The sequence below is a fragment of the Enhydra lutris genome, unplaced genomic scaffold, assembly GCF_002288905.1.
Source record: "Enhydra lutris kenyoni isolate GAN:26980312 unplaced genomic scaffold, ASM228890v2 scaffoldscaffold13, whole genome shotgun sequence".
Lineage (NCBI taxonomy): Eukaryota > Metazoa > Chordata > Mammalia > Carnivora > Mustelidae > Enhydra > Enhydra lutris.
In genome coordinates, this window is record NW_019154097.1 from 3461503 (window position 1) to 3472594 (window position 11092).

Genomic DNA, 11092 nt, shown 5'->3' on the forward strand with positions numbered 1-11092 from the left:
GCAGAGGCAGAAGCAGGCTCCCTGCTGAGCAGGCAGCCCAATGTGGAACTCAATTCCATGACCCTGGGATCATGACCTGAGCCGAAGGCAGATCCTTAACAAACTGAGCCACCCAGGTGTCCCTAGGATGGGAAAGCATTTAAGGAATAAATGAAATAAGCTCCACGAGCAGGGAGTTTTGCCTGTTTCAAAAGCTGATGTATCCCAAGTACTTAGTGCCTAGCACATAGTAGGCACTTAATGGAATGCATGAATAAATGCTTTTCAAGTGATAGTGGAGCTGACCATTAGTTACAGACCATGAATGTACAGTGATACGAACATGTACAATTTTATACATCAGGGCCGAGCTACTTTCTAAAGGGCAGGTTCGGCAGAGGCAGAATTGGGATTTTGCCAGGTAAAAGTGATGAAAGGAAGAACTTAGAAGTGTTTGGGATGTGATTAAGTGATAGACCTTGAAGTCTATCATAAAAAGGGAGGAAATGAAGGCAAGAGGTTGTTGATGGACAAGGAGAAAGTGAAATGGATGTTCTGACAAGGCTGAAGAATTGGCCTATTTAGGACAAATCTATAGGTTGAAGTCAGAGGATGGGATGCCAAACTATTTTAGAGAGCAAAACAGTCCATGATGAGGCTTCAGATATGGCATAGCTGGACTGAAGCTGAGGTAAAGGACTCTAAGATGAAAAAGTCTAGGAATTGAGAGTCATTAAATGGGCCATCCATACAGATGTTTACGTTTCCCATAGATTCCCTCCTCTTAAAGATGCTGCTCTGGGCTCCATCCAGCCCCTTCCCCAGTCTTCAGAGGATCTGCCTTCATACTTCAACTTTAGCCTTAGATCCTAAAAGGATAATGGCATGGCTGAGCCAGAAAACATAATAGAAAAGTTAGAGAGGGCTGTAGTGGACATCTATTTTGTTTTATTTTGTTTTGATACCAACATGCATACACTTTTCTGAAAACAGTCTGCTTCCTTTGGAGAACTACAACATCCCGGCTTCTTCAGTCTCAGTCCATGTGCAGGTAGAGTGTAAGTAACTCTGACCTGTTAGAAGAAGCATTCTCTTTCCCTGTGAGCAGTTCAGTGAGTAGTTCAGGGATGGATACATGACCAACTGGAACCCATAAGCACAATGTTGTCAGCACAACACCACATTTTCAGCTTCACTTGAACCTGCTATGACACAAAACCTGAGAATATAGTTAGCACAGAAGAGAGCCAAGAAATAGAAAATAAGGGCATCTGGATGGCTCCATTGGTTAGGCATCTCCCTTTGGCTCAGGTCATGATCCCAGGGTCCTGGGATCAAACCCTGCGGGGAGGCGGGGGGAGTCCCTGCTCAGCAGGAAGGGTCTGTTCCCTCTCCCCTGCTCCTCCTCCTGCTTGTGTGCTCTCTCTTTTAAATAAATAAATAAAATCTTTTTTTTTTTCTTTTAAGATTTTATTTATTTATTTGACAGAGAAAGACATAGCAAAAGAGGGAACACAAGGGGGAGTGGGAGAGGGAGAAGCAGGAGCCCGATGCAGGGCTTGATCCCAGGACCCTGGGATCATGACCTGAGCTGAAGGCAGACGCTCAACAATTGAGCCACCCAGGTGCCCCAGTAAATAAAATCTTAAAAAAAAAGAAAAAAGAAAAGAAAGAAACAGAAACTAAATCCTGATGACATTGAAATGAGTTCCTGAATCAACCCTACTACCTGAAACCAGCCAGTCCTAACTCTTCAGTTAGAGTCAATATAATCCCATTTGCTTACACCATTGGATTTCATTTACTGTCTCTTATATCCAAATGATTCCTCACAATGCAAGGGGGTCCTCAAACTCTGGCTCTGCTTTCTGGGATAGCCATATTATATATTATATATATAATATATAATATATAAATATTTATATATTTATATATACTTTATATATAAATTATATATATAATTATATATACATATAAATTATATATAAATATAAATTATATATAATTATATATACACATATAAATTATATATGTATATATAAATTAAATATATAACATATAATATATAATATTGTATAGTAACAAATTATATAATTAATATAATTATACAAATATATTAGTAATAAGTTATATAATTATATAAATTATATAATTTATATTAACTTCTCTGTGCCTCAGTTTCCATTTATGTGGGAAAAAAATAACAATACCTACTTCAAAGGGTTGTAAAGATTAAACAAAAGAGTTGTAGGGGCGCCTGTGTGGCTCAGATGGTTAAGCATCTGCCTTTCGCTCAGGTCATGATCTCCAGGTCCTGTGATTTAGCCGCATGTGAGGAGCCTGCTTCTCCCTCTCTCTCTGCCTTTCCCCCTGCTTGTACTCTCTCTCTCTCAAACGAATAAAATCCTTTAAAAAAAAAAAAAAGTTGTAAAGATTAATAGAGTATTATTAAAGAGTAAAAATTTAAGATTTTAAATTTGTTCCACAACACTGAGAAACAAGAAACATTACATTACTTAATTTTTCTGTTAAATTAAATCTGGTTCAAATCTCATTTACTAGTGTTGGAAGACATCCATTATTAAATCATGATGTGGCAGGGGCTTTTTTCCTTTAGCATGATACATTCACCAACAAAACAACCCTTCCCCCACCCCACCCAAAAAAACCGCTTAGAAAATAACCTCTGCTCTTGAGTATATCACAGTTGCCACTAGGATGTGCACTGTATAAATGCATACAGTCCATTCAAAGGCAGGTGGCTCCACAGCATCTCTCTCAGGTATGCACACAGCATTTCTACCGTAGTTCCCAAGACTATGTGCTGGGTGTTCAGTGCCCTAACCATTAAATTGGCTCTCCCCATTAGAAGCCCTATTGCCCCCCTCCCCCAAAATCCTGCTGCCTCCCAGTGGACTTCTGTACAGACCCTGTCACTCATGGAACCCATTATTATTATCTCTTTTCTCAAATTTCTGAACGCACTTCTATCCTTGGGCAAGTCTTCTTTCAATCATCCTCCATCTTCTCCTTCTCAAGAACACCTAGCTAAATTAAATTCCCCCTCCCACACAAGCGCCTGGATAAAGTTGTAGACTGGGTGTCTTGAAACTTGGGTTCGGGACTAGAAAACTAAAATCTATTACCAATTCCATGAGACAAGAAACCTAGAACTCCTGGAAGAGAGGAATTCTATACATAACATAAAAAGTTACCTTTTTATCCTACTGGATGTTTCCTTTGGCAAGAAGTAGGAGAAAACAATTAACAGCTTGGTAAATTGTCCTTCCATAAATGTAAGTATGTAAGTATTCAACATTGCTTTTTCTGTTTCCCATTAGGACTCAACTTACCTTCTTCATCCACAGGTAGCAAACTCAAATGCAAGGCAGGCAATACAAGTAAAAATGGACACATATAAGCAAACAAAATCACAGGAACAATAGATAAACTGCAACTAGCCTTAGCTTTGACATCAATGATGAGAACATGGAGAGAACCATGGTGAAGGGGAGCCACTGCTACTTAGCTCTAAATGGTCTTTACTTAGTGGTGCCTGGGTGGCTCAATGGGTTAAGCCTATGCCTTTGACTCAGGTCATGACCTCAGGGTCCTGGGATTGAGCCCTGCATCTGGCTTCCGGCTCAGTGGGGAGCCTGCTTCCCTCCCTCTCTGCCTACTTCTCTGCCTACTTGTGATCTCTCTCTCTGTCAAATAAATAAATAAATAATCTTTTTTAAAAAATGGTCTTTACTTAGTGGAAATGAGTGTCTCTGCTGCCAGATTTTAAACTTGAAATACTGATTATTATGTATAATCTGCTAGTTTTATAGTGTTGGCTACTCCAGTTTTTAATGCTGGCCACATTGAACCAAATGGTACATATCAGTACATAATTTTTAACCCTTTTATGGTTTCAGCTGCTACATATATGCTGCTAGTTGTCGAATTTTACATCTCCACCATAGACTGCTCTTCCAAGCTTCAGATCCATGTATCTAATTGCCTCCTGCCCAGTTTTTCCTTGTCACAAAAACCTCACATTCGAATGTCTAAATGGAGCCCATTACCCTCCCCCGCAACCCTAACTTGGTTCCCAGGTCTGTGTTCGCTATTTCAGAAAAATGGCACTAATAGGGACGCCTGAATGGCTCAGTCAGTTAAGCACCTGCCTTCAGCTCAGGTCATGATCCCAGGGTCCTCCTGGGGGATAGAACCCGACATCGGGCTCCCTGCTCAGCAGGGAGCCTGCTTCTCCCTCTTCTGCTGCTGCTCCCCCTGCTTGTGCTCTCTCTCTCACTCTGACAAATAAATAAAATCTTAAAGAAAAATGGCACTAATATACACACCAAGCCTCCTGAGTTAGGAACCCTAGAGTCATTCTCAACTCCCACTCTCCTCCACCCCATGCCATTGGTAATGAAGTCTAACCAATTGTATCTTTGGAATTCTACTTGAATTCATTATTGTCCATTCTCACTCACTGCCTTGGTTTAGGCCTCATCTAAACTAAACTAAAGCAAGAGTTCCCTAACTAATCTCTCCTCAATCTCTTTGCCCTCACTAGAGCCAGTGTTCTAAGACACAAAACTTGATCTTGTCACTTTCATGCTCCAAATTTTTCAATGATTTTCCATCCTCTTCAGGATAAATTTCAGTTTCTCAGACTGAAATTGAGGGGCTTTGGTGATCCTGTCTTTCCAGGTCCATCTTTTACTGCTTCTCCAACCCCCATACATTGAAATACCTGCAATTTCCCCAATGGTACATGCTTTCTCTGCCCTAGCACCTTTATACAGGCTGTTCCTCCGATGTGAATTGTCCTTCTCTTGTTCCCTATACTTTCATTTTCTTGGCTCCTCAAACCAAGCATTAATCATCTCATCTGGGAAGCAGCCCCTGGCAAGAAACCCCAGGCTGGTTAGATACCATCCTCTAACCCCATAGTACCCTGTGTATATGTCTATTTTAATTGTCTATTACTTGACTGTTTTCCCCCCACTGTAATGGGACCTGCTTTAGTGCAGAGACTATCTTATTTCTATCTCCTCAAGCCTGAGACAATACCTGATCCATAGTAGGCAATCAATAAATATGTTTAAAGAATGAATGAATAAATAAATCTAGTCCAACTCATGATACCTAGGGGAGAAATCTTTCTTGTCTGAAATCACAGAGCTTATTAGTGACAGAGTTAGGAAACCCAAGTCTTAATTTCAGGTCAGTGCTCTTTCTATCAGACTAAGAGGGCCTTTGATGGGGGTGGGATGAGGAAGAGAGGCATTAAATTGTACCTCGAAGGTAGAGATTGAAGTTTGGCCCTGAAAGGAAGAGTCCATTTGGAACAGAGTGGTGGTTTTAGGATAAAGAGGGGCAAATGAAGAAAAATGGTCAAGCATATTTGATTTGTATTCACATACATGCTTGCCAAAAAGATCTTAACCAACTTAAAGTCAAATAAAACATTTCACAGCTGACACGAGATTTTAAAAGGGGGAAGGGTGGAAACAGAGTCCTTATATTAAAGATGGAACAAGGCTTATAATTAAAAACCTTAAAAGAAGTAATTTTTTAAAGATTTATTTTAGAAAGAGAGCGCACATGCACACGCGCGCACAGAGGAAGGGGCAGAGGGAGACGGAGAGAAGCAGACTCCCCAATGAGTGCAGAGCTCCATGTGGGGCTTGATTTCAGGGCCCTGATATCATGACCTGAACTGAAACCAAGAGTCAGCCACTCAAATCAACTGAGCCACCCAGGTGCCCCAAAAGAGATATTTAGCATATACTATATTCTATCCTAATCATATGAATTTGTTCATTTAATCCTCACAACAACTCTATGTGGTAATATCACCCCCATTTTACAGGGGAGAGAACTGAAGCACTAGAAGATTAAGCAGTTTGATTTCACAGACAGGAAGTAGCAGCACCAGGATTTGAATAAAGCAGTTTGATGCTAGAATCCACTTTTTTTTTTTTTGAAGATTTTATTTATTTGACAGAGAGAGAGAGATCACAAGTAGGCAGAGAGAGAGGAAGGGAAGCAGGCTCCCTGCTAAGCAGAGAGTCCAATGTGGGGATGGGGGGCTCGATCCCAGGACTCTGGGATCATGACCTGAGCCAAAGGCAGAGGCTTTAACCCACTGAGCCACCCAGGTGCCCTAGAATCCACGTTCTTAATGACAATGTCTGAAGCATAAATCTGGCTCTGGCAATCAAGACAAAAGGGATCACTAAGGTTTCACTGTTATGAAATATTAGTTGCCTGACAGAGGCAATGTTTTGGCTCTAAATTCAGGGAAACGGCTGTTAGGCATGTGGGGGATGGGAGTTCTTTGTTCTGTGATGCAGTGATGACCTCGGGGTAAACTGCCACTAGGCTGAGGAAAATGGAATGGCTGTTACAAGGCCTGCTTGGGGCTGAAGGGGACATGGAGCTTCTCTGGAGCCAGTTGACGCATGCCCTGGCCTGCAGACACTGTGGCAGCAGCTGCCTCCAGAGTCCAGGGAATCTGGTGACACTATTCCTGTTCATGATTTGGCAGATCCGGAGGTGGTGGCAGCTTGGGAGGCGGCGACAGCTTCAACCCTGGTACTGTGGGGACATGATGCAAGGCAAGGTGGGTGACATGGATGTGCAGCTGGGTGAATGACTCTTGATATCACATGTTGAGTTCAGGCAAAAAAATCATTGACATGGAAGGACTTTAAGTCTTAAATGTGAGGCCAGATGAGTGACCGTGGATACTGGATTTAAAGACAGGTGAATGATCACTGACCCTAGATGTAGTTATGGTAGGGAATGCTGATCTCTAAATATGGTCTAGGTCATGGCCCAGATGGGTAAGTGACTACTGACCACAGACGTTGGGGCCGGGTGAGTAACTTCCCTCTGGATGTGGAACAGAGATTAAGGGCTTTATGACACACCTTGTGTCTTTGAAAGGTTTCATGCCTGAAGTATCTTTCTCCACTCCCCAGGGCCTACCACTTCTGTACAATGTGGCTTTCTTTGATCACCTGTGGAAGCAGAAGTCAGAGGATGAAGAAGAGGAGGAGGAGGAAGAAGAGGAGACATCTCTGGATCCAATGAAGCCATGTTCCTTTCCCAAAGAAGCTTCCATTGGAGAGCAAGCCACCACAGCCCCATCTCAACCATCCTGTGGTTCTGAGGACCTCCACAAAGCCATAAGGACACCAAATCAAGTACAAACACAGAGCCCAAGCTCTTCCAGATCCTTTCCCACCTTTCAGATCCTGACCAACCTGCCTGTGAGGCACAAAACAGAATCAGGACGCTATCTATGTCAGAGAAAAAGCCAGCTCTTCTGGGGTCTCCCCTCTCTGCACAGTGAGTCCTTGGAAACCATCTTCCTGAGCTCAAGTGGCCCGTCTCCCCTGAAGTTGTCTGTTGGTCCCTCTGTATTCTTCAACAAGCTTGCCTTCCTGGCTAGGTCCAATCTGCTGCTTCCCCAGTATTGCTCCCCAATTCAGCCTCCTACCCATAAAATCTGTATTACAGAAGATCTAGAAGGGATAGCCCTTGATCCTCAGCAACTTCCTCCTCCTCCTTCCCCTTCTGTCCCATCGCTACCCTTCCATCTTAAGTCCTTTCCCACGGACCACCAGGGAGTCCTATGTGGTGCTAAGGCATATACACAGTGGCTTATGCAGCAGAAAGAGGTCCCTTGGATCTCTGAGGATCAACCCCTGTACCTACAGCCTGAACTCCAAAGAACCAGACCTTCTAAGCTCTCCCTCTTATCTGAGGTTTGGTGGGATGTGCCACCAGATCCCAGCGTCCAACAACACATCCTAGATTCACTCTCTGACTCTCCACTGTATCCTCCTAGCCTTCTGGGAGTCCTGACAAGGCTTGAGGCCCCACGGAGGACTATGGGACAAAATGAGGACACCAAGGCCACTGAGCCTGTAATGCCAGCTCCCAGCACAAATCTGGCTTCCCTTTCAGAACTCCAGGAAGTCACCCCTATAGAAGGCTTGCCTGCAGCTAAGGCCCTCTGGGAAACCACAAGGCAAATAAAGTATCCTCAAATCTCTGAGCCTTCAATCCTGGTCCGTTGCCAATCTGCAGACCCTATGACAGAGACACAAGAAACCAGCCCCCTGGGAGTTCCACCTGGATATAAAACTCAGTGGAGAACCACAGGACATAAAGAGAGTTCTCAAGCCTTTGAGCCTTCAATGCCAGCTCCCTGCCAAGTCCGAGATGCTCTGTCAGAACTCCAGAAAGTCATCCCTGAAGGAGGACCTTCTGTACCAAAGGACTTCTGGGAAACCATGAATCACAGAGAGAGCCCTCAGACCTCTAGGTCTCCAATGCAATGCCCTTGCCCTCCCCTAGGTCCCCTGCAAGAACTCCAGGGAGAAAGTTCTCTGGAAGATCCATCTAGGTATAAGCCCCAGTGGGGACACAGAGAAAATTCAAGAAACCCATGGGCCTTTAGGCCCCCAGCCCTGGACCTCAACCCAGCACTCTATTCAACCAGCCCTGTATATGTCCCACCAAGATCTGAGACTTCGTGGAATGGAAGGGAGAGTAGAGAAAATCTTTGGGTCTCTGTAGACCCCGTTTCTTCTCCCAGGCTTCCTCCATCTTCCTTGCTGGTATCCCTAGGAATGAGTTCCCAGGGAATATTGTCTGAGTCCAAAGCTTTGGAAGGGCAGAGAGAGAACCGCTGGACCTCTGAGTCCCCAGCCCCTGACCACAGCCCATTTCTAGCTTCCATTCTGGAACTTCACAGACTCAATCCTATGGGAGGCCTCACTAGATCAGAAGCTGCATGGAGGGACATAGAGCATTCTAGGAATTCCTGGGCTTCTGAGCCTCCATCTCTGGCCCTCAGCCCATCCCCAGCTCTTAAATTTGAGCCCCTCAGAGCTAGCCCCATGGGGGTCCTGTTTGATTCTGAGGATAGATGTGGGGATATAAAAAGGAGAAAGAACTCCTGGCCCTCTGAGCTCCCAGCTTACAGCTTATCCCAAGACCCACAAAGAGCCAGATCCTTGGGAGCCCTGTCTGACTCTGAGCCTATTGGGAGGAACAAACAGCAGAAAGAAACCTGTTGTGTTCCTGGGTCCCCACTATGGGGCCCCAGCTCACCTTCAAACTCTAAGTCAAAGTCTCACATAAGTGAGCCTCCTGGAGACCAACATATCTGTAAGCCGAAGGGGGAAACAGTGGAGCAGAGAGACAACCGCTGGGCCACTGAGCTCCCAACCCCAACCCCCAGCTCTCTCTCTGCCCCTCTACCAGATCCACATATTGACTCTTTGTGGAGGAATGTGCAACCAAGAGGGATCCCCCAGGGCTCCAGTCCTCCAGCAGTGGATCCCCTGCACCTAAAACCCTGGCCTGCCACCTTAGCTAAAGCTCTGAAGATTGAGCCCAACCAGCTTGACCTACCCAAGAGAGAACTGTTTCCAGGGACTAAGGCAAAGACTCCATCCTCCCAGGGAGAGGCTGTCCCAGAGGTGCCCCCTAACTCTGGGATCCAGGCCTGGCACTGGAGTACAGAGTTGGAACTCAGGCTGAAAAAACTACAGCAGAGCCCTGCTTCCAGATCCCCTGACCCAAGTCAGTCGTTTGGCAGCAACTCTGCACTGAGCTCCACAACTCCAGGCTCCTGGAGACTCTCTTCCTGCCCCCCACAGCAGAATCGTCCCTCTAATTTGTGCCCCCACTCTTCAAGCTGTCATCCCTCCAAAATTAACAGCCCACATCAGCCTGTCCAGATCTCCCACTGTTACCACTCACACTCTTCTTCCCAGCCACAGCCACAAGGGTCTGGCAGGGCTGAACAAGGATCTCAGACAGAGGAAAGAATGAAGATGAAGATAGTAGCTGAGGTCTCGTGCCAGGGGCCATGTGCTTGCATGGAGACTGGTGAGAACTGCTCAAACCTAAGCAAGTCCTCAAACCCTGAGGTTCCTGCCTCAGGTAAGAGACAGAACAAGGCTTTAGCCCCATCTTCAGCCAAAAAGAGAGAGAGCCCCAGGAAACCCAAAGCAGGAGACTACAGAAGAGGGGATGCAAGACTGGAGTCATCCACAGTTACAGGGAAAAGCTACCCAGCCCAGGCAAGACGACCAGTAGAAGCCCGTGTAAGCAGACTTTCCCGAAGACCTCAGCACCAAGACCAGAACTCTCTACACACTGCTCTTCCTCACCACCTTCACTCTAAGGCTGCAGGTCCCCAAATTCAGCGAGGAGCCGGGCTGGGAGCTGGTCACATCCTGACCCCTCAACACTCTAAGCACTGCCCTTGGGCCCAAATGGAAAAGCATTTCTCCTCCCCCACACCTCAGATTCCCCTTACCAAGGGTCTCCAAAGAATGTTAGCCAAGTTTCTGGTCACCCGTGGCCCCTGCCAACCAAAACTGTAAGAGGAAAGGCTGGTAGTACTGGCACCCAATACCCTAAGATTTGAAGCCAAACCAGTTGTGGGGTGGGGAGAGGAAATCCTAATAAACTAGGTTAACTAGACCAATCCCTCTCACGTCATCTTTGGAGTCTGCGGTACTGAGAATATCAGCTCCCTATTAACTTCTGCTACAGCTGTACTACCTCAGGATCCGAGAATGAGAGAGCTCAGGATTTTGCAGGCTTAATTAACTTTTCAAACCCTTCAGATCATCAGCCTGGAGTCCACACATCCCTACTCTACATGGGGAGACTATAACGACAGAACAGAGTCCAATGCTACCCAAGAGAAAAACTTCAGAGCAAGTGAACATTAGAAAAATACATCCAGGGCGCCTGGGTGGCTCAGTGGGTTAAAGCCTCTGCCTTCGGCTCAGGTCATGATCTCAGAGTCCTGGGATCGAGCCTCACATCGGGCTCTCTGCTCAGCAGGGAGCCTGCTTCCTCCTCTCTCTCTGCCTGCCTCTCTGCCTACTTGTAATCTCTGTCAAATAAATAAAATCTTTAAAAAAAATTAAAAAAAAAAAAGAAAAATACATCCATCCACATGAACACAACTGGTCTGAGTCTAGTCAGCTGTTCTTGATCCTCTGTACAGTCCCCTTCTTCGCCCACTTGACCCACAAGTTCTCTACACTTCTGACCATTTCTTTGAATTCATCTATCC

The 11092-nt window shown here is 45.3% G+C and overlaps 1 protein-coding gene across 2 annotated transcripts; it reads left to right on the plus strand.

The window, feature by feature from the left end:
- Positions 1-6123: 6123 nt before the first annotated feature.
- LOC111145844 (chromosome unknown C9orf131 homolog) lies at positions 6124-10707 on the plus strand. 2 transcript variants are annotated; one of them, XM_022501111.1, is made up of 4 exons: positions 6124-6601; positions 6963-7642; positions 7954-7964; positions 8098-10707. In XM_022501111.1, the coding sequence occupies exons 1-4, from the start codon at positions 6371-6373 to the stop codon at positions 10386-10388; spliced, it is 3213 nt and encodes a 1070-aa protein (XP_022356819.1). In that variant the 5' UTR covers positions 6124-6370; the 3' UTR covers positions 10389-10707. The 2 variants fall into 2 exon arrangements, with proteins under 2 accessions (XP_022356819.1, XP_022356820.1); XM_022501112.1 differs by having other exon boundaries at positions 6124-6496.
- The last annotated feature ends 385 nt before the right edge of the window (positions 10708-11092 follow it).